General features: G+C 34.7%; 1 protein-coding gene across 9 annotated transcripts; it reads left to right on the top strand.

Annotated features, from left to right (window-relative positions):
- Window positions 1–2649: 2649 nt before the first annotated feature.
- Window positions 2650–19497, top strand: dusp26 (dual specificity phosphatase 26). Of its 9 annotated transcripts, XM_072912057.1 has the most exons (10): window positions 2707–2780; window positions 4020–4046; window positions 4688–4714; window positions 5022–5048; window positions 5367–5393; window positions 5694–5837; window positions 6035–6061; window positions 6701–6884; window positions 8345–8556; window positions 18884–19497. In XM_072912057.1, exons 8-10 carry the CDS (start codon window positions 6706–6708, stop codon window positions 19093–19095), a joined length of 603 nt encoding a protein of 200 aa, XP_072768158.1. In that variant the 5' UTR covers window positions 2707–2780; window positions 4020–4046; window positions 4688–4714; window positions 5022–5048; window positions 5367–5393; window positions 5694–5837; window positions 6035–6061; window positions 6701–6705; the 3' UTR covers window positions 19096–19497. The 9 variants fall into 9 exon arrangements, with proteins under 9 accessions (XP_072768156.1, XP_061783381.1, XP_061783387.1 ...); XM_072912055.1 differs by lacking the exons at window positions 4688–4714; window positions 5694–5837 and adding an exon at window positions 3841–3867 and having other exon boundaries at window positions 2650–2780; XM_072912056.1 differs by lacking the exon at window positions 5694–5837.
- Window positions 19498–25403: the final 5906 nt, after the last annotated feature.

Consider the following 25403-nt stretch of genomic DNA (forward strand, 5'->3'; position numbering starts at 1 on the left):
CGGCAGCGAGACGCGCATGGAGGTGCGCTCAGCGCGGCTCCCATATGATTGCGCACTGGTGTGCGTCTGGGCCGTGACAGCGTGGCACGCGAATGTCTGTGCTGCATTGGATCAGTCTCCTTTCTTTAACAGGCAAAAGCTTTATAACCTCACTAATGCCTTGCATCATCTATATTAGATATATAACAACGGGCGGGTGCGGTTCTGATTAAATGTTAGACCGGGTGGATGGCGGATGGTTGACGACTTTCTGATGCGGTTGCGGATGAAATAATTGCCTATCCGCGCATCTCTACCGGGCGGCTATTAGGACATGGGCGATTATTTGCCCAAGGGCGTTTATTTGGTCATATACGTATTCAAACATTGTTTATATAGGATATACGCATGTATATATATCCTAATCATATTGTTTCTTCAACTTCAAAATAGCTGACCATATTTTTCCCCCTTCTCTGGGATTATATTCCCAGTTTTGATCTCGGACGTCTGGTCACTTATAGCATGTAAGAATATTCTATTATATATATATATATTCTTTCGTATCTCAAGTTATCATTACGTATATGTATTGTTGCATTTGAACAACTGTATCGTTGATAAGAAAGGTAAAGTATTGGTATTGTTCATTATCAATAGCGCTATTTCTATTGGTATTTGTATTGTTCCATTTGTAGTGTAATAATGCTCATTGTCAGTTCTGTATTATTTTTTATTTTCGCTAACTGCTTATTTGCTATTACTTTTACCATCATATTTGTACATGTCGTATTTGCTGATGTTGCTCTATTGTTGTTGCTGTTGTTGTGTTTGCTGTTGTTGTTTTTGTCTCTCTGTCTAATCCCCCTCTTGTCCCCACAATTTCCCCCTCTTGTCTTCCTTTTTTTTCTCTTTCTATCCCCTCCTGCTCTGCACCAAATGATAATATAAATACATTTAATAAAGTCAAATACAAATAAGGCAACACGAGAAGTATCCTACACTTCTCTCTTGTAAAGTAAATCTGAACAGCCGATATGGGCATCTACATCAACTATATGATTTGGGCGCCGAAAAGGGGGGGTAAAGGAGACGGATTCTAGGCTCCTAATGATGATGAAATTATAATACAGAAAAAATAATGACACTGTGTTGGGTGCCCTGTAAAGATTCTTTTCATGGGGCACAAAATCCCTAGCGGCGCCCCTGGATTTGCCTGAGAAGCTGGACAGGACAAAAAAAAAAAAAAAAAAGAAAGAATATTCTATTACTGTTAAGCAAACTGTGAATAATAAAACATGTGTCCTTTATCATAGCTACACGTATGGAAAAAAAGCGCGTGAAAATCAGTGGTATTCAGTGAGGTAAGATGAATTAAAGTTCATTGCTCCTGACAAATGAATTGCACTGAGTGGAGCGGATCACCACTCCAAGATGGCGGCCCCGCGTCTCGTCAGCGCCAGTGCGCAGTAGCCATACTTGCCAACCTTGAGACCTCCGATTTCGGGAGGTGGGGGGTGGGGCGGGGCGTGGTTAAGAGGGGAGGAGTATATTGACAGCTAGAATTCACCAAGTCAAGTATTTCATATATATATATATATATATATATATATATATATATATATATATATATATATATATATATATATATATATAAATGTCTTAATAAGGTTATCCAAAAAATAGTACTCGATACCGTAGTAGAGCGCAATATATGTGTGTGTGGGGAAAAAAAAAAATCACAAGACTATTTCATCTCTACAGGCCTGTTTCATGAGGGGGTTCCCTCAATCATCAGGAGATAATCTCCTGATGAAATAGTCTTGTGATTTTTTTTCCCACACATACATATATATATATATATATTTATGTATATATATATATATATATATATATATATACATCCTGAAAATATGCAAACAAAACTGTGTTTAGATAATTGATACTTCAAACTTGCATAAATATAACATGAATATAACATAACTTGGCTTCTGAGAGTTTCAAAATGTAATGAATAAAATGCTAAAGTTGTTGATAAACAAGCAATTATTTTAATAATTAAAAATGGTCATTTTAAATGAATTATTATGATCATTTAAAATCAATTATTTCAAATATGTTTATTTTAATGTATAATTCTATGGCTGGATGTAATAAGGAGTCAGGAAAAAATACAAATAAAAATAAAATTGATATTGATGTTTTTAGCAAAATATAGTAAACATTTATTTAGTTGTTTTTTTTAAAATTAATAAATATATTTATTTTTAGGTAAGATAAACATAATAATACAATTTATCTCTAGTCTGGATGATTTAGTTCTTGTCACCCTGTTGTCCTCCCGTCGTGAAAAAAAGGCTGTCCTCACTCAGGTCCGCATGGAGCTGGAGGGGGCGTGGCTTCTAGCTCCAGCTGAAAATCGGGAGATTTTCGGGAGAATATTTGTCCCGGGAGGTTTTCGGGAGAGGCGCTGAATTTCGGGAGTCTCCCGGAAAATTCGGGAGGGTTGGCAAGTATGGCAGTAGCGCTCCATGCTGCGTACCCTTAGAACATGTCTATGGTTCCACCTTGTTTCCCCCGCAGCTCTTTCTACGCGGTTTGGTTTTAGTCAGGCAGTTGCGGAGGACACCCCCGGCGGCCGCCAGGTGGCGGCAGACTGCAGCGGGTGACGTCACTTCGCGCTCGTGACGCTGTGCTGAGCGCGAGGAGGATGAAGACTCCGCTCCACGGGCCTCCGCGCGCGGCTCCATGAGTCACGAGGCCAGCCATCAACATCCCGCGCGCGTCAAATCTTCACGCAGGTAACACGCACACGTACACGCACGTGGATTCTGTTGTATCGGGCTTTTTTTGGGCGGTGCGCGTCACAGGTTCCTTTGATGTGTCGGCAACAACGTGCGTGTGAAATGACGAGCTTGTGGTCCACGCTGCCATGAAACTCCCCACACTAGATTCCATCTCCTTTTATTCATCGCGTTATTCCACTTTGAGTCCCACTCTTGACTGCTTCTGACCATTCTGCAGGTGTGACCGCTAGTGGGGACCCCTGCTGGTCAACATATGAAGTGCAGACTGGAATCATTATGGGCCTGCTGCATATTATTATTATTATAATTATTATTATTATTATCCATCCATCCATTTTGTACCGCTTATTCCCTTCGGGGTCGCGGGTATTATTATTATTATTATTAATATTATTATTATTATTATTATTATTATTAATATTATTATTATTATTATTAATATAATTATTATATTATTATTATTATTATTAATATTATTATTATTATTATTATTGCTCATACTTCAACTTGTATTATTATTATTCCTGTGACGGCTGTTAACTGTTAGCGTGCTAACGTTAGCATGCTAACAAAGTGCTAACTTTATTTTTCCCCCCCCAATTTTTACACTTTTTTTTTTCCTCTAATGCCGCAGCCATACACATTACAGTCATCCATCCATCCATTTTCTACCGCTTGTCCCTTTTGGGGTATAACATGCTAATTGTATGCATGTTAGCGTTAGCATGCTAACATTGAAGTGCTAGCTTTTTGGCCTAATTTTGCAACCGTTTACCTTAGAGTCATATAACGAGGTATGTGACACTTGTTAACTGCTAGCATGCTAATGTTAGCATGCTAACATTAAAGTGCTAACTTTTTTTTACTAATTGTACTATTTTTTTTTCTCTCTCTCTCTCTTATTCCCCAGCCATACACCTTAGAGTCATATAACGAGGTATGTGACACTTGTTAACTGCTAGCATGCTAATGTTAGCATGCTAACATTAAAGTGCTAACTTTCTTTTTACTAGTTGTACTCTTTTTTTTTCTCTCTCTCTCTCTTATTCCCCAGCCATACACCTTAGAGTCATATAACTAGGTATGTGACACTTGTTAACTGCTAGCATGCTATTGTTAGCATGCTAACATTAAAGTGCTAACTTTTTTTTACTAATTGTACTCTTTTTCTCTCTCTCTCTCTCTCTCTCTCTCTCTCTCTCTCTCTCTCTCTCTCTCTCTCTCATTCCCCAGCCATACACCTTAGAGTCATATAACTAGGTATGTGACACAAGCTAACTATTATCATGCTCACTTTAGCTTGATTGCATGCTAACATTAGCGTGCTAACTTTTTGAGCTAGTTTTGCAACCGCTTAGCCCAGAGTCATATAACTAGGTATGTGACACTTGTTAACTGCTAGCATGCTAATGTTAGCATGCTAACTTTTTGAGCTAGTTTTGCAACCGTTTACCTTAGAGTCATATAACTAAGTATATGACACTTGTTAACTGCTAGCATGCTAACATTAAAGTGCTAACTTTTTTTTTTTACCAATTGTACTCTTTTTTTTCTTCTTCTTTTTTTTCTCTGATTCCCCAGCCATACACCTTAGAGTCATATAACTAGGTATGTGGTACAGGCTAACTATTATCATGCTCACGTTAGCTTGTTAGCATGCTAACTTTTTGAGCTAGTTTTGCAACCGCTTAGCCAAGAGTCATATAACTAGGTATGTGACACTTGTTAACTGCTAGCATGCTAATGTTAGCATGCTAACTTTTTCAGCTAGTTTTGCAACCGTTTACCTTAGAGTCATATAAGTAAGTATATGACACTTGTTAACTGCTAGCATGTTAACATTAAAGTGCTAACTCTTTTTTTTACCAATTGTATTTTTTATTTTTTATCTGATTCCCCAGCCATACACCTTAGAGTCATATAACTAGGTATGTGGTACAGGCTAACTATTATCATGCTCACGTTAGCTTGTTAGCATGCTAACATTAGCATGCTAACTTTTTGAGCTAGTTTTGCAACCGCTTAGCCAAGAGTCATATAACAAGGTGTGTGACACTTGTTCACTGCTAGCATGCTAATGTTAGCATGCTAACTTTTTGAGCTAGTTTTGCAACCGTTTACCTTAGAGTCATATAACTAAGTATATGACACTTGTTAACTGCTAGCATGCTAACATTAAAGTGCTAACTTTTTTTTTTACCAATTGTATTTTTTATTTTTTCTCTGATTCCCCAGCCATACACCTTAGAGTCATATAACTAGGTATGTGACACAAGCTAACTATTATCATGCTCACGTTAGCTTGCTTGCAGGCTAACATTAGCGTGCTAACTTTTTGAGCTTGTTTTGCAACCGTTTAGCCCAGAGTCATATAACTAGGTATGTGACACTTGTTAACTGCTAGCATGCTAATGTTAGCATGCTATCTTTCTGAGCTAGTTTTGCAACCATTTATCTTAGAGTCATATAACTAGGTATAGACACTTGTTAACTGCTAGCATGCTAACATTAAAGTGCTAACTTTTTTTTCCCAATTGTACCCTTTTTTTTTTTTCTTCTTTTTTTTCTCTGATTCCCCAGCCATACACCTTAGAGTCATATAACTAGGTATGTGGTACAGGCTAACTACTATCATGCTCACGTTAGCTTGTTAGCATGCTAACTTTTTGAGCTAGTTTTGCAACCGTTTAGCCCAGAGTCATATAACTAGGTATGTGACACTTGTTAACTGCTAGCATGCTAATGTTAGCATGCTAACTTTTTGAGCTAGTTTTGCAACCGTTTACCTTAGAGTCATATAACTAGGCATATGACACTTGTTAACTGCTAGCATGCTAACATTAAAGTGCTAACTTTTTTTTTACTAATTGTACTCTTTTTTTTCTCTCTCTCTCTCTTATTGCCCAGACATACACCTTAGAGTCATATAACTAGGTATGTGGTACAGGCTAACTATTATCATGCTCACGTTAGCTTGTTAGCATGCTAACATTAGCATGCTAACTTTTTGAGCTAGTTTTGCAACCGTTTAGCCCAGAGTCATATAACTAGGTATGTGACACTTGTTAACTGCTAGCATGCTAATGTTAGCATGCTAACTTTTTGAGCTAGTTTTGCAACCGCTTACCTTAGAGTCATATAACTAAGTATATGACACTTGTTAACTGCTAGCATGCTAACATTAAAGTGCTAACTTTTTTTTTTACCAATTGTATTTTTTTTTATTTTTTTTTTCTCTGATTCCCCAGCCATACACCTTAGAGTCATATAACTAGGTATGTGACACAAGCTAACTATTATCATGCTCACGTTAGCTTGCTTGCAGGCTAACATTAGCGTGCTAACTTTTTGAGCTTGTTTTGCAACCGTTTAGCCCAGAGTCATATAACTAGGTATGTGACACTTTTTAACTGCTAGCATGCTAATGTTAGCATGCTAACATTAAAGTGCTAACTTTTTTTTTTACTATTTTTTTTTTCTAATTCCCCAGCCATACACCTTAGAGTCATGTAACTAGGTATGTGACACAGGCTATCTATTATCATGCTCACGTTAGCTTGCTTGCATGCTAGCATTAGCATGCTAACTTTTTGAGCTAGTTTTGCAACCGTTTAGCCCAGAGTCATATAACTTGATAAGTGACACTTGTTAACTGTCAGCATGCTTACGATAGCATGCTAGCAAGCTAACTTAAGCTTGCTACCTTTATTATATGAAACATGCTGACTGTTATCATGCTATCGTTAGCACACATGCTAAGTGTTAGCATTTTTATGTAAACATGCTACTGTTTTAGGCTCATTTTGTTCAGTTACACCTAAAACTCACGGATTCAGACACTCTGTTCCATCTTCAAAGTACGACGTCTAGTTATTCATGTTGGGATGATGGGTGTGGTGGTGCGTGTGTTTCAGTCCAAATGGCGTTCATGTCCCGGTTCTCCCGGTCCCGGAGCAGCTCCAGGTCTCCGAGTCGCAAAGACTCGGAGCGCATCTCTCCCACCTTGACCGTGTCCGAGTTGGAGAGACTTCTTTGTAGCGGCAAGACGGCCTGCAACCACGCCGATGAAGTCTGGCCCGGACTTTATGTGGGAGACCAGTGAGTTGGGACCGAACCGCATCACACTCGCAGATTGTTGCACACAGCTGAAGTCTCACTCTGATGTCCAAGCGATTGACGTGTCTCACTGGACCGTGTGGATAAAAAGATGCTGGGATGTCAGAGACATGAAAACACTAAAACGTCTCATTCTGACATCTTTGTGTCCACATGTCAGAGTGAGACATCTTAGTGTCCACATGTCAGAGTGAGACATCCTAACATCTTAGTGTCCACATGTCAGAGTGAGACATCTTAGTGTCCACATGTCAGAGTGAGACATCCTAACATCTTAGTGTCCACATGTCAGAGTGAGACATCTTAACATCTTAGTGTCCACATGTCAGAGTGAGACATCTTGGTGTCCACATGTCAGAGTGAGACATCTTAACATCTTGGTGTCCACATGTCAGAGTGAGACATCTTAACATCTTAGTGTCCACATGTCAGAGTGAGACATCCTAACATCTTAGTGTCCACATGTCAGAGTGAGACATCTTAGTGTCCACATGTCAGAGTGAGACATCCTAACATCTTTGTGTCCACATGTTAGAGTGAGACATCTTTGTGTATACATGTCAGAGTGAGACCTTCTAACATCTTTGTGTCCACATGTCAGAGTGAGACATCCTAACATCTTTGTGTCCACATGTCAGAGTGAGACATCCTAACATATTAGTGTCCACATGTCAGAGTGAGACATCCTAACATCTTAGTGTCCACATGTCAGAGTGAGACATCCTAACATCTTAGTGTCCACATGTCAGAGTGAGACATCCTAACATCTTAGTGTCCACATGTCAGAGTGAGACATCCTAACATCTTTGTGTCCACATGTCAGAGTGAGACATCTTTGTGTATACATGTCAGAGTGAGACCTTCTAACATCTTTGTGTCCACATGTCAGAGTGAGACATCTTAGTGTATACATGTCAGAGTGAGACATCCTAACATCTTAGTGTCCACATGTCAGAGTGAGACATCTTAGTGTCCACATGTCAGAGTGAGACATCCTAACATCTTAGTGTATACATGTCAGAGTGAGACATCTTAGTGTCCACATGTCAGAGTGAGACATCCTAACATCTTTGTGTCCACATGTCAGAGTGAGACATCCTAACATCTTAGTGTCCACATGTCAGAGTGAGACATCCTAACATCTTAGTGTCCACATGTCAGAGTGAGACATCTTAGTGTCCACATGTCAGAGTGAGACATCCTAACATCTTAGTGTATACATGTCAGAGTGAGACATCTTAGTGTCCACATGTCAGAGTGAGACATCTTAACATCTTAGTGTCCCCAACATCTGTGGATACAAAGATGTTGGGACGATGAAATGTCTGATGAGTCAAGTTGTGACGAGAAGACGTCTGACTCTGACTAATAACGAGGTGTCTAATCGGTATCACTACTTTAATTATGGCTGTAATGATGTCATTGATGTATTTGTATCGCAGAGACATTGCGTCAGACCGCCGTGAGTTGTCCCGGCTGGGCATCACTCACATCCTCAACTGTGCACAGAGTAAGTGGCGAGGCGGTGCAGAGTATTACCACGGTATGAACATGGTCTACTACGGCATCGAGGCTCACGACTCGCCCGCCTTCGACATGAGCGTCAACTTCTATCCTGCCTCGGAGTTCATACACAAAGCTCTAACACGGGGAGGTGAGTGTGTGTGTGTGTGTGTGTGTGTGTGTGTGTGTGTGTGTGTGTGTGTGTGTGTGTGTGCGTGTGTGTGTGTGTGTGTGTGTGTGTGCGTGTGCGTCAGACAAAGTCATGACTGACAGTTCAGGAAAGTCAAGTTTATCTTGAAATTCTTTTCAAGGCAGTTTAAACTTCAAAATAAAAAAAAACACTTCCTGTCTACATGACCACTTCCTCATCATGATGATTACTCAGAAGCAGTTTCTGTCTAAGTGATGTTGGCACACTACAATCATATTATAGCCACAAATAGAATCATATTATAGCCACAAATAGATATACACTAGAATCATATTATAGCCACAAATAGAATCATATTATAGTCACAAATAGAATCATATTATAGCCACAAATAGATATACACTAGAATCATATTATAGCCACAAATAGATATACACAAATAGACATATAAATATGACATTTAAAACACCTGGTTAAGTACAGTATATACACAGTACAATACACTATACACAGTACTATACTCTATACACAGTACTATACACATGTAGACAGTACAACACACTTTACACAGTACTATACACAGTACTATACACAGTACTACACACAGTACTATACACAGTACTATACAGAGTACTATACACAGTACTACACACAGTACAATACACTATACACAATACTATACACAGTAATATACACAGTACTATACACAATACTATACACATGTAGACAGTACAATACACTATACACAGTACTATACACAGTACTATACACAGTACTATACACAGTACTACACACAGTACAATACACTATACACAGTACTATACAGAGTACTATACACAGTACTACACACAGTACAATACACTTTACACAGTACTATACACATGTAGACAGTACAATACACTATACACAGTACTATACAGAGTACTATACACAGTACTACACACAGTACAATACACTATACACAATACTATACACATGTAGACAGTACAATACACTATACACAGTACTATACACAGTACTATACACAGTACTACACACAGTACTACACACAGTACAATACACTATACACAGTACTATACACAGTACTATACAGAGTACTATACACAGTACTACACACAGTACTACACACAGTACAATACACTATACACAGTACTATACACTATACACAGTACAATACACTATACACAGTACTATACACAGTACTATACAGAGTACTATACACAGTACTACACACAGTACAATACACTATACACAGTACAATACACTATACACAGTACTATACACAGTACTACACACAGTACAATACACTATACAAAGTACTATACACTATACACAGTACTATACACTATACACAGTACAATACACTATACACAGTACTATACACAGTACTACACACAGTACAATACACTATACACAGTACAATACACTATACACAGTACTACACACAGTACAATACACTATACAAAGTACTATACACTATACACAGTACTATACACAGTACTATGCACTATACACAGTACTATACACTATACACATTACTACACACAGTACTACACACAGTACTATACACTATACACAGTACTACACACAGTACTACACACAGTACAATACACTATACAAAGTACTATACACTATACACAGTACTATACACTATACACAGTACTACACACAGTACTACACACAGTACTATACACAGTAGTATACACAGTACTATACACAGTAGTATACACAGTACTACACACAGTACTACACACAGTACAATGCACATGCAGACAGAGTGCAGACCCCAAGAGTAATACATGAGGGTGAGACACCATCTTTGTCTTATTTGTCATATTTTCCAAGTTGTGTAAAGTTGAATAATGATATTTTTGTACTAGTGAGATGATTTTGAGTTGTGTAATGAGGAAGGTGCAGCTTATAGCTATCAACATTCTACACCAAGGTGTGCATGTTTAATATGCACAAGTATTACACACAAGTATTACACAACTACTTACCTCTCCCTGCACTAAATGGCTTTTTGCAGCCAAATGTCTTCAAACTACTCATGCAACAGCAAATAAATACATGACATCAAGATGCTAAAATGTTGTTTTTTCCCCTTTTAATTATTAATTATAAGTAAGAGGGCAAATAAGATGCAAAAAGTATATTTATTATTCATTGTTTCATCTTATTTCACCTTACATATTTTATCTTATTACTCTTACTTATTTATTATTTTGTCTAATTCCCCCATCTTATTATTCCTCATTATCATATTATTTCTCATACTTATTTGAACTTATTCTGTTATCCTATAATTCCTTATACTTAACATTATTCCACCATCTTATTATTCATCATACTCATGGTATTTATTATTTTATCTTATCAGGTCCTCATACTTGTTTATTATGTTATCTAATTCCCCATCTTATTATTCCTCATACCGGTACTTATTTATTATTGTATGTTATAAATCCTCATACTAACCTATTCTTGTCACGTTCAAACACTGAGGACATCTATTAAACAAGACAAAAGGCAAGGAATCAAACAGAGACAGAATTCAATTTGGACTCAATTGAGGAGAGACATGGCCACTGCACTCTCTGTACAGTCCTGCACCACGCTCTGACGAAGAAGGTTTTCGTCTCCTCCTTTATTCAGATGTTCAATGTTCACGCACCAACACATGTCACAGCAGGAATGGGAAGTATGTAAAACAGTCATTGTTTTCGGTCGCTTTGAAGACCAAGAAGAGGATTTCTCGGGCTTGGGCTCTTCCTGGATCCAGCTGGGGCAGGTGTTGGAGGACAATGGATAACCCCTCCCGTCTCCTGACCACAGCAACTTCAAGAGGGCAGCGGGTCGTAAATAGCGTTGACCTCGGTTACCAAATAGTTGGAAGAGAGTTTGTGAAATACTTCAGAGAGAGTTCGTTTAACACTTCAAAGAGAGTTCCTCTGGAAGTTGAGCAGATCCTGCCATCTGTCCGTGTTGAAATCACAGTGGCGTTTCACGAGCCTTCTTCCTCTTGTTAGGCCTCGAAAGACAGCATTCATAATACAACGTTTCTTTTGTGATAACTTACAAACAATTATTCCAACAATTCTGCCATCTTTTTATTCCTCATACTTATTCATTATTTTACAAACCCCGTTTCCATATGAGTTGGGAAATTGTGTTAGATGTAAATATAAACGGAATACAATGATTTGCAAATCATTTTCAACCCATATTCAATTGAATGCACTACAAAGACAACATATTTGATGTTCAAACTCATAAACATTTTTTTTTGTGCAAATAATCATTAAGAACAACGTTTCTCAAAGTGCAATTGCAAGAAATTTTAGGGATTTCAACATCTACGGTCCATAATATCATCAAAAGTTTCAGAGAATCTGGAGAAATCACTCCACGTAAGCGGCATGGCCGGAAACCAACATTGAATGACCGTGACCTTCCATCCCTCAGACGGCACTGTATCAAAAACCGACATCAATCTCTAAAGGATATCACCACATGGGCTCAGGAACACTTCAGAAACCCACTGTCAGTAACTACAGTTGGTCGCTACATCTGTAAATGCAAGTTAAAACTCTCCTATGCAAAGCGAAAGCCATTTATCAACAACACCCAGAAACGCCGCCGGCTTCTCTGGGCCTGAGATCATCTAAGATGGACTCATGCAAAGTGGAAAAGTGTTCTGTGGTCTGACGAGTCCACATTTCAATTTGTTTTTGGAAATATTCGACATTGTGTCTTCCGGACCAAAGGGGAAGCGAACCATCCAGACTGTTATCGATGCAAAGTTGAAAAGCCAGCATGTGTGATGGTATGGGGGTGCATTAGTGCCCACATCTGTGAAGGCACCATTAATGCTGAAAGGTACATACAGGTTTTGGAACAACATATGCTGCCATCTAAGCGCCGTCTTTTTCATGGACGCCCCTGCTTATTTCAGCAAGACAATGCCAAGCCACATTCAGCACGTGTTACAACAGCGTGGCTTCGTAAAAAAAAGAGTGCGGGTACTTTCCTGGCCCGCCTGCAGTCCAGACCTGTCTCCCATCGAAAATGTGTGGCGCATTATGAAGCCTAAAATACGACAGCGGAGACCCCCGGACTGTTGAACGACTGAAGCTCTACATAAAACAAGAATGGGAAAGAAATCCACTTTCAAAGCTTCAACAATTAGTTTCCTCAGTTCCCAATCGTTTATTGAGTGTTGTTAAAAGGAAAGGCCATGTAACACAGTGGTGAACATGCCCTTTCCCAACTACTTTGGCACGTGTTGCAGCCATGAAATTCTAAGTTAATTATTATTTGCAAAAAAAAATAAAGTCTATGAGTTTGAACATCAAATATGTTGTCTTTGTAGTGCATTCAATTGAATATGGGTTGAAAATGATTTGCAAATCATTGTATTCCGTTTATATTTACATCTAACACAATTTCCCAACTCATATGGAAACGGGGTTTGTATGTTATAAATCCTCATACTAACCTATTCTGCCATCTTATTATTCCTCATACTTATTTATTATTTCATCTTATTCCACCAACTCATTATTCTTCATACTTATTTCTTGTTATATCTTTTTCCACCGTCTTATTATTCCTCCTCCTTATCTATTATTTTATATTATTCCTCAAACTTATTCATTATTTCAACTTATTTAACCCTCTTATTATTCTTTATACGTTTTCATTATTTGTATCTTATTCCACCATCTTATTTCTTATACTTATTATTTTATTGTTTTCCACCATCTTATTATACCTCATACCTTCCATCCATCCATCCATTTTCTACCGCTTGTCCCTTTTGGTGTCGCTGGGGGTGCTGGAGCCTATCTCAGCTGCTATTTTATCTTATTCCACCATCTTATTATTCTTTATTCTCATTCATTACTTTTATTTAATTCCGCCATCTTATTTTTCCTCATACTTATTTTTTATTTTGTCTTATTCCACCATCTTATTATTCTTTATTCTCATTCATTACTTTTATTTAATTCCGCCATCTTATTTTTCCTCATACTTATTTTTTATTTTATCTTATTCCACCATCTTATTATTCTTTATTCTCATTCATTACTTTTATTTAATTCCGCCATCTTATTTTTCCTCATACTTATTTTTTATTTTATCTTATTCCACCATCTTATTATTCTTTATTCTCATTCATTACTTTTATTTAATTCCGCCATCTTATTTTTCCTCATACTTATTTTTTTATTTTATCTTATTCCACCATCTTATTATTCTTTATTCTCATTCATTACTTTTATTTAATTCCGCCATCTTATTTTTCCTCATACTTATTTTTCCTCATACTTATTTTTTATTTTATCTTATTCCACCATCTTATTATTCTTTATTCTCATTCATTACTTTTATTTAATTCCGCCATCTTATTTTTCCTCATACTTATTTTTTTATTTTATCTTATTCCACCATCTTATTATTCTTTATTCTCATTCATTACTTTTATTTAATTCCGCCATCTTATTTTTCCTCATACTTATTTTTTTATTTTATCTTATTCCACCATCTTATTATTTCTTACTTTTTTTCAAACCATCTAATTATTCCTTATAATTAGTTTTATTTAATTCCCCCATCTTATTTTTCATCATACTTATTATTTCATCTTATTTCTCATACTTACCTCATTTTTTATCTTATACTGGCATCTTATTATTCCTCATACTTATTATTTTGTCTTATTTCACCATCGTATTATTCTTTATTCTCATTCATTACTTTTATTTAATTCCGCCATCTTATTTTTCCTCATACTTATTTTTTATTTTATCTTATTCCACCATCTTATTATTCTTTATTCTCATTCATTACTTTTATTTAATTCCGCCATCTTATTTTTCCTCATACTTATTTTTTATTTTATCTTATTCCACCATCTTATTATTCTTTATTCTCATTCATTACTTTTATTTAATTCCGCCATCTTATTTTTCCTCATACTTATTTTTTATTTGATCTTATTCCGCCATCTTATTATTCTTTATTCTCATTCATTACTTTTATTTAATTCCGCCATCTTATTTTTCCTCATACTTATTTTTTATTTTATCTTATTCCACCATCTTATTATTCTTTATTCTCATTCATTACTTTTATTTAATTCCGCCATCTTATTTTTCCTCATACTTATTTTTTATTTTATCTTATTCCACCATCTTATTATTCTTTATTCTCATTCATTACTTTTATTTAATTCCGCCATCTTGTTTTTCCTCATACTTATTTTTTTATTTTATCTTATTCCACCATCTTATTATTTCTTACTTTTTTTTCAAACCATCTAATTATTCCTTATAATTAGTTTTATTTAATTCCGCCATCTTATTTTTCCTCATACTTATTTTTTTATTTTATCTTATTCCACCATCTTATTATTCTTTATTCTCATTCATTACTTTTATTTAATTCCGCCATCTTATTTTTCCTCATACTTATTTTTTATTTTATCTTATTCCACCATCTTATTATTCTTTATTCTCATTCATTACTTTTATTTAATTCCGCCATCTTATTTTTCGTCATACTTATTTTTTATTTTATCTTATTCCACCATCTTATTATTCTTTATTCTCATTCATGACTTTTATTTAATTCCGCCATCTTATTTTTCCTCATACTTATTTGTTATTTTATCTTATTCCACCATCTTATTATTCTTTATTCTCATTCATTACTTTTATTTAATTCCGCCATCTTATTTTTCCTCATACTTATTTTTTATTTTATCTTATTCCACCATCTTATTATTCTTTATTGTCATTCATTACTCTTATTTAATTCCGCCATCTTATTTTTCCTCATACTTATTTTTTATTTTATCTTATTCCGCCATCTTATTATTCTTTATTCTCATTCATTACTTTTATTTAATTCCGCCATCTTATTTTTCCTCATACTTATTTTTTATTTGATCTTATTCCACCATCTTATTATTCTTTATTCTCATTCATTACTTTTATTTAATTCCGCCATCTTATTTTTCCCCATACTTATTTTTTTATTTTATCTTATTCCACCATCTTATTATTTCTTACTTTTTTTCAAACCATCTAATTATTCCTTATAATTAGTTTTATTTAATTCCGCCATCTTATTTTTCATCATACTTATTATTTTATCTTATTTCTCATACTTACCTAATTTTTTATCTTATACTGGCATCTTATTATTCCTCATACTTATTATTTTGTCTTATTTCACCATCGTATTATTCTTTATTCTCATTCATTACTTTTATTTAATTCCGCCATCTTATTTTTCCTCATACTTATTTTTTATTTTATCTTATTCCACCATCTTATTATTCTTTATTCTCATTCATTACTTTTATTTAATTCCGCCATCTTATTTTTCCTCATACTTATTTTTTATTTTATCTTATTCCACCATCTTATTATTCTTTATTCTCATTCATTACTTTTATTTAATTCCGCCATCTTATTTTTCCTCATACTTATTTTTTATTTGATCTTATTCCGCCATCTTATTATTCTTTATTCTCATTCATTACTTTTATTTAATTCCGCCATCTTATTTTTCCTCATACTTATTTTTTATTTTATCTTATTCCACCATCTTATTATTCTTTATTCTCATTCATGACTTTTATTTAATTCCGCCATCTTATTTTTCCTCATACTTATTTTTTATTTTATCTTATTCCACCATCTTATTATTCTTTATTCTCATTCATTACTTTTATTTAATTCCGCCATCTTGTTTTTCCTCATACTTATTTTTTTATTTATCTTATTCCACCATCTTATTATTTCTTACTTTTTTTTCAAACCATCTAATTATTCCTTATAATTAGTTTTATTTAATTCCGCCATCTTATTTTTCCTCATACTTATTTTTTTATTTTATCTTATTCCACCATCTTATTATTCTTTATTCTCATTCATTACTTTTATTTAATTCCGCCATCTTATTTTTCCTCATACTTATTTTTTATTTTATCTTATTCCACCATCTTATTATTCTTTATTCTCATTCATTACTTTTATTTAATTCCGCCATCTTATTTTTCCTCATACTTATTTTTTATTTTATCTTATTCCACCATCTTATTATTCTTTATTCTCATTCATTACTTTTATTTAATTCCGCCATCTTATTTTTCCTCATACTTATTTTTTATTTTATCTTATTCCACCATCTTATTATTCTTTATTCTCATTCATTACTTTTATTTAATTCCGCCATCTTGTTTTTCCTCATACTTATTTTTTTATTTTATCTTATTCCACCATCTTATTATTTCTTACTTTTTTTTCAAACCATCTAATTATTCCTTATAATTAGTTTTATTTAATTCCGCCATCTTATTTTTCCTCATACTTATTTTTTATTTTATCTTATTCCACCATCTTATTATTCTTTATTCTCATTCATTACTTTTATTTAATTCCGCCATCTTATTTTTCCTCATACTTATTTTTTATTTTATCTTATTCCACCATCTTATTATTCTTTATTCTCATTCATTACTTTTATTTAATTCCGCCATCTTGTTTTTCCTCATACTTATTTTTTTATTTTATCTTATTCCACCATCTTATTATTTCTTACTTTTTTTTCAAACCATCTAATTATTCCTTATAATTAGTTTTATTTAATTCCGCCATCTTATTTTTCCTCATACTTATTTTTTATTTTATCTTATTCCACCATCTTATTATTCTTTATTCTCATTCATTACTTTTATTTAATTCCGCCATCTTATTTTTCCTCATACTTATTTTTTATTTTATCTTATTCCACCATCTTATTATTCTTTATTCTCATTCATTACTTTTATTTAATTCCGCCATCTTATTTTTCCTCATACTTATTTTATCTTATTCCACCATCTTATTATTTCTTACTTTTTTTTCAAACCATCTAATTATTCCTTATAATTAGTTTTATTTAATTCCGCCATCTTATTTTTCCTCATACTTATTTTTTATTTTACCTTATTCCACCATCTTATTATTCTTTATTCTCATTCATTACTTTTATTTAATTCCGCCATCTTATTTTTCCTCATACTTATTTTTTATTTTATCTTATTCTACCATCTTATTATTCTTTATTCTCATTCATTACTTTTATTTAATTCCGCCATCTTATTTTTCCTCATACTTATTTTGTATTTTATCTTATTCCACTTTATTCTCATTCATTACTTTTATTTAATTCCGCCATCTTATTTTTCCTCATACTTATTTTTTATTTTGTCTTATTCCACCATCTTATTATTCTTTATTCTCATTCATTACTTTTATTTAATTCCGCCATCTTATTTTTCCTCATACTTATTTTTTTATTTTATCTTATTCCACCATCTTATTATTCTTTATTCTCATTCATTACTTTTATTTAATTCCGCCATCTTATTTTTCCTCATACTTATTTTTTATTTTATCTTATTCCACCATCTTATCATTCTTTATTCTCATTCATTACTTTTACTTAATTCCGCCATCTTATTTTTCCTCATACTTATTTTTTATTTTATCTTATTCCACCATCTTATCATTCTTTATTCTCATTCATTACTTTTATTTAATTCCGCCATCTTATTTTTCCTCATACTTATTTTTTATTTTATCTTATTCCACCATCTTATTATTCTTTATTCTCATTCATTACTTTTATTTAATTCCGCCATCTTATTTTTCCTCATACTTATTTTTTATTTGATCTTATTCCACCATCTTATTATTCTTTATTCTCATTCATTACTTTTATTTAATTCCGCCATCTTATTTTTCCCCATACTTATTTTTTTATTTTATCTTATTCCACCATCTTATTATTTCTTACTTTTTTTTCAAACCATCTAATTATTCCTTATAATTAGTTTCATTTAATTCCGCCATCTTATTTTTCATCATACTTATTATTTTATCTTATTTCTCATACTTACCTCATTTTTGATCTTATACTGGCATCTTATTATTCCTCATACTTATTATTTTGTCTTATTCCACCATCTTATTACTTTTGTATCGTTCCGTGTAACCATGGCAACATAATTCATGAAAAAGGTCAACATTGAGGCAACACAGAAAAAGTTCCTTCATAACATGACCATTATAATTTCATCATCATTAGGGGCCTCTCTGGGCCCCCCTCCATCATGGGCCCCTAGAATCCGTCTCCTTTACCCCCCCCCTTTTCGGCGCCCCTGCGTACACCTAACATGAATGTGAAACCTACCATTTCCATCATGGACTTAAGTAGCAGCAGAAAGTAGTCCACTAGTGTCCGATTACTAATGTGTTTTGTTTGCTCGCAGGCAAGGTTCTGGTCCACTGCACAGTGGGAGTGAGCCGCTCTGCCACGCTGGTTCTGGCCTACCTGATGATCCGACAGAACCTGACGCTGGTGGAGGCCATCAAGACGGTGAAGGACCACCGTGGCGTCACCCCCAACCGGGGCTTCCTACGCCAGCTCAATGGCCTGGACGGCATCCTGAGGGAGAGTCGCAGGGCTGCGCCTCAAATCTGAGTCGAACCGGAACCGGAACCAGAACCACTTGAGGTTTATTCCACATTCAGTTGACAGAAAGTATGGAAACATCCAACGTGCCATCTCTTATCAGCTACTAACTGCCTTGATGACCACAGACTGCAGAGCTCAGTCAGGGCTAACTGCTAATGCTAACAAATAACATCAAAAACTGCTGTTTAATATTCAAAGTACCTCCGGCATCGTTTTATCGACACCTTTTTATGACTTGTTCTGTGCGAGTGCACCGGCTACATGGAAGCTACTTAGCTTAGCCGGGGATTCAAAGAACAAGCCGAATTTGTAACATTGGTGTTAATAGTTCATTCACTCGAGAATTGATTGATTGAAGCTTTTATTAGTAGTATTAGTACAGTACATATTCCGTACAATTGACCACTAAAAGGTTTTCCAACTTGTTTACATACCTGCCAACTACTCCGGTTTTCCCGTAATTCGTACGGTTTTCATCAACCTATTCCGGGTTACGGTTGCAGTGATAAAAAAATACGGTTTTTCATTAATTTAAAAAAAAAAAAAGGGTGAAAACTACGCGAATTGCACCTTGTGCAGACAAGATTTTTCGATCGGACACGGAGGAATTAGCGATGTAAAAGACCACGTTGGGACAAAAAAAACACAAGTCTAATGCCGTTGCTAGCGATACAAGTGGAAAACTTTCAACGTTTTTCGTCGCCCAAACAGATTCTTTGGATGTGATAAATGCCGAAGTTTTATTTACGGAGGCAATAATTGAGCATGGATTTCCAATCGCACTGGCTGATCACATGGGACAGTTAAATGTTTGTAATGCAACCTTTAAAAATCATTACGCGGTGATTGCGGTCCCAAAAATAAACTTTTCTTGCACGATAATGTCCAGAAAAATTCGCTTTATATTACTATAGAGTCCTTTTTTAACGAATGAGTTTGATGGTTTATCACAAACCTTAAATGAAAGAAGTCCTTTGTTCTCCTGCACCATGCGCTTTGGCCTTGCTTCGTGTTTGGTGCGCAATCCTGTCGGCTGTATTTCACAGCACGTCTTTGACAACTTGAAGTGGCATAAAACATTTAAAACAAAGGGGTTATAAGAACAATCACTTTCAGTGTTTTATGCCACTTCAAGTTGTCAAAGACGGTATGCTGGTGCCCGACTGCCACAAGTGGAACAAACATTTGAAACAAAGGGGTTATAGGAACAATCACTTTCAGTGTTTTATGCCACTTCAAGTAAACTTATCATAAAGTTACCATATCATTTTTGCAGTATGATCAATCTGATAGAATAAATTTGGATTTTAGCCACAAAAAGGTAATGACACCAATGTTATCTATTGGAATTGTTTAGTACTGTTATACTGTTAAAAGTGTTTATACTATTTATGCTTTCAAGTCCAAGTTGAAGAAATCTTGTTAAATGTTGACAGCATAACTACCAAAATACAGAAGTATGTCCTTAATATTTTTGCAGTGCTATTTCTGTTGAAAAGTTCAAATGATTACATTAGAGATGTGATGTGCCACTTTTCAAGTGTCTGATGGCTTCAATTAATTTTCATTAATTTTTCATCTTTTGAATTCTTTTGAAAGGCTTACAAAAAAACTACATTTGAATTGTAATTCCATGCTATTGACAGGACTATTAATTTTAATGAAGTTAGCTTACCATGTTTACAGTATGATAATTGTGATAGAAATGTGAATTTTAGGCACAGAATATTTTTTTACAATTGAACAAGGCAGTAGATTATACAAGCTTGGACAGAAAGTTAATAATGACACCAATTTGTTTTTTAATGGAATTGTTTAGTACTGTTTTACCATTTGTTTACTGTAAAAAGTGTTTATACTTTCAATTAACAAATTGAAGTCTTGTGAAAGGTTGACAGGATAACTGGCATTAACTGTCAAAATAATTTCAAACTATTGAAGTTAGTTTACAGAATAAACATGCCAATCAACCCATATGATTTTTGCTGTAATATTTTTGTTTTGAAAAGTCACTGTGACTGATAGAAAAGTGATGGTTTCAGCAACATTTTAACCTGTCTGAATGCTAATAATCATTTTGCGTCTGGGGGCGAAGCCCTGAACCCTCCACCAGGACTTTGTCCTGGACCTACCGGGGCCTGCGGCCCTTGGACCCTGGCTACTAGGTTTTTCTGATTTCAAAAGTTGGCAGGTATGTGTTTAAGTCGGGGTCCACGTTAATCAATTCACGGAGCTAGCTAGCAGTGGAGTTTAGCATTAAGGTAGCATGACACAAACTCAGCTCTAAATTGCCAAATTAGCCAACACGGTCGTCAGTTTGATGACGACACGAACGCGAAAAGCTCACACGGAATGTTAGCTTGCATTGTTGCGACGTTTCCCAACAAGTGTTTTTGTTAGCTGGCCACTCGGGGGACCAACGTGTGACAGTGTTATGTATCTATTCATATGAATACTAGCACATTTTATAGCATATTTCTATGAAGTCCACACTTTTATCGGTAAATATAAACACGAGTTGGCGGTTCTGTGCTGTAATAGAATATGTTTGTGGTTTTGTGCTGTGATTGGTTCATACTTGCCAACCCTAACCCAAATTTTCCGGGAGAATCCCGAATTTCAGTGCCAACCATTCTCCTGAAAATCGCCCGATTTCCAGCCGGACAACTATATTGTAGTGATGGGTCCGGCAACACCGATGCATCGGCGCATGCGTCGAGCTCATAGAGCGAAACCCTGTGTCGGTGCGCGTACCGCTTTTAGAAAGTCACGTGACCGACCATGAGCTGTTTTGGTCACGTGACCGATAAGCGAACTGTGTCGCACTGACGCCTCCTCTGTGCCCTGTGAGCGGCTCTTTTCTACAGCCCGAGAAAAAATAACTAAGAAGAGAAATCGTCTAAAATGTAATACGTCGGAAAAACTTTATTTTTTATAAAAATGTGTAAAAAATTAAATTAAAAAAATTCCCAGTCCACAATCATCCACAACACGTTCTCTTAGATTTCCATGTTATGATACATGTTCACATTATTTATTGACTGTATCTAAAAAAGATAAAAATATATTTTTATTTAAATGAAGATATGAAATAATCCTAAATGAAATATTTATATTATTGTATATACTAGGGCAGGGGTCACCAACGCGGTGCCCGCGGTCACCAGGTAGCCCGTAAGGACCAGATCAGTCGCCCGCTGGCCTGTTCTAAAAATAGCTCAAAGAGCAGCACTTACCAGTGAGCTGCCTCTATTTTTTAAATTGTATTTATTTACTAGCAAGCTGGTCTCGCTTTGCTCGACATTTTTAATTCTAAAAGAGACAAAACTCAAATAGAATTTGAAAATCCAAGAAAATATTTTAAAGACTTGGTCTTCACTTGGAATAAGCGGTACGAAATGGATGGATGGATGGGTCTTCACTTGTTTAAATAAATTCATTTATTTTTTACTTTTAGAAATACAATTTTAGAGAAAAAATACAACCTTAAAAATGATTTTAGGATTTTTAAACAAATATACCTTTTTACCTTTTAATTTTCTTCCTCTTCTTTCCTGACAATTTAAATCAATGTTCAAGTAAAAAAAACTTTTTTATTATTGTAAAGAATAATAAATATTTTAGCTTCTGGTTTTTCAACAAAGAATATTTGTGAAATATTTCTTCAAACTTACTATGATTAAAATTCAAAAAAATTATTCTGGCAAATCTAGAAAATCTGTAGAATCAAATTTAAATCTTATTTCAAAGTATTTTGAATTTCTTTTAACATTTTTGTTCTGGAAAATCTAGAAGAAATACTGATTTGTCTTTGTTAGAAATATAGCTTGGTCCAATTTGTTAAATATTCTAACAAAGTGCAGATTGGATTTTAACCAATTTAAAACATGTCATCAAAATTCTAAAATGTATCTTAATCAAGAAAAATTACTAATGATGTTCCATAACTTCTTTTTTAAATTTTTTCAAAAAGATTCAAATTAGCTAGTTTTTCTCTTCTTTTTGTCGGTTGAATTTTGAATTTTAAAGAATCGAAATTGAAGATAAACTATGTTTCAAAATTTTATTTAAATTTTTTCGTGTTTTCTCCTCTTTTAAACCGTTCAATTAAGTGTTTTTTTCATCATTTATTCTCTACAAAAAACCTTCCGTAAAAGGAAAAAAAAAATGTACGACGGAATGACAGACAGAAATACCCATTTTTTTTATATATATACACATTTATTTATTTAGCTATTCTTGTTTAAATCACACTTACGTGTAACTTACAAATGACAATATATTTATTTATTTAAGTGTGTATCAAACTGGTAGCCCTTCGCATTAATCAGTACCCAAGAAGTAGTTTTTGGTTTCAAAAAGGTTGGTGACCCCTGTACTAGGGCATCAAATCAGTGTCAGTTGAGTCGGTCCATAGGTTGCCTGTAGGGATTTTTAATGTCCAGCAGATGTCAGTATTTAGTGACACAGTATCGACACAGTATCAATACAGTTTTGCAATGTGTCGAAACGCTTCATGACGCCTCATCAACCCATCACTACTATATTGGGGGCGTGCCTATTATATACTGTATGTCTCCGTTATCCCTAGGTTGTCATGTCTGTGTAATCATGTTTTGTTTTAAGTCATGTTTTGTTTAGTTATAGGACTCTTTAGTTTCTGTCTTTTCACTCCCTTGTCTTGTTTCCATGATTACCCCATTAGTTTCACCTGTTCCACGTTTGGACTCATTGTGCACTCTTGTTTGTCACCATAGCAACCCATTAGTTTTCACCTGTCACATCACGCACCTGTTTCACGTTTTGAGTCACGCGCCTGTTTTCGTTAATCATGTCCGTGTTATTTAAGCTTTTCATTTTCTGTTGTTTTACCTTTGAACATCACTAATAGAGTATGCAATTCTACAACGTATTTTAGTTTTAATAATCCTGCCCTAATGAAGAGTGGATTTGTGTGGTCTCTATGTTCTACTGTAAAAATGATACCAATTGCTCTTTTCTGTGAAAGAAATAAAGGCATGATGTTGCTGTGATGTGCATTTCCCCATATTTCTGCACAATAATTGAAACAAGGTAGAATAATTGAGCAATATAACATTCTCATTGTATTATACGGGAAACTATTTAACCTTGTTCAAAATAAATAAGCTTTTAGATACTTTATTTTTCACATGCAATATATGAGATGTCCATGTCAACTTTTCATCTAAGATGACCCCAAGAAATCTGATTTCAGACCGTTGGCGTTGTTAGGCCTATTTTAGGGGGGCTCAAGCCCCCCTAAAATATTCTTAAGCCCCCCCTAAATAATTTGGTGTTTTTTTGTTTTGTTTTTTTACAAATAAATGCCGACATATTCATTATAAAGTGGCCCAAATATGAGTTTAAATAAATAATCATATAACCTGTTATTATTCACTCAGTTTCCCCTCACTTCGTAGCGTAAGGTAGAGAGCCCCTTTCGTCCATTCCACTTGTTCATATAGAAAATGCCCACATCACTCAAATTCCAGCCCGCATTTTCTCTGCGACCTTGCTTGCGGTCCTGCAGGTGTACGAAGCACATTATCTTCCTTTACAATGAGTGAAGCTGCACAAAACCTTGTGTGTGCAATTGTAAATCATTTATTTTTTAAGTTTTGTGTTTCTTGTAGAATCTATATAAAGTAATATACATTAGCCTATTGTAAAAATAATGAAAAAAACATCATTAAATATATTTGTTTTATTGTATTGTTACATTAATAGCTGTTTTATTATTATAGGATGGCTTGTTAAACATTTAATAGGATTTTCAGAGGGAGGGAAAAACCAAGACATTTAATATAAAATGAATAAATACATAAAAAGAAAAAGAAAATATATGGTTAAAAGCCATCGTCCCGGGGAGCATTTCATTTAGTCCCGTGCATTTAAAAAAAAAAATAATAATAACAATAAATAATTTCTAAGTCTTTGTTAGCCGTTTGTGAAGTTTTGTGCTCGTGCGTAACATTCGCTCGCATCCTGTGCATCTCCTGGGGGCAAAGCCCCCCCCCCGTCCTTAAAAGCTAGTGACGCCCCTGTTTCAGACACCTTCTCAATTTTCACATTGTTTATGGATAAACTATCTTTCTTTTATTACTCAATACCATAAATGTAGTCTTTTCCAAGTTTCAAGATCATTTATTTACATCAAACCACAATTTTAGTTTAATCATTTCCTCTTCAATATGTTCCCCTAGTGTCCAAAAAAACTCTAAATTAAGTCTTTGTTACCGTATTTTCCGCACCATAAGGCGCCCTGGGTTATAAGCCGCGCCTTCAATGAACGG

Source organism: Nerophis lumbriciformis, linkage group LG32, assembly GCF_033978685.3.
Source record: "Nerophis lumbriciformis linkage group LG32, RoL_Nlum_v2.1, whole genome shotgun sequence".
NCBI classification, from domain to species: Eukaryota; Metazoa; Chordata; class Actinopteri; order Syngnathiformes; family Syngnathidae; genus Nerophis; species Nerophis lumbriciformis.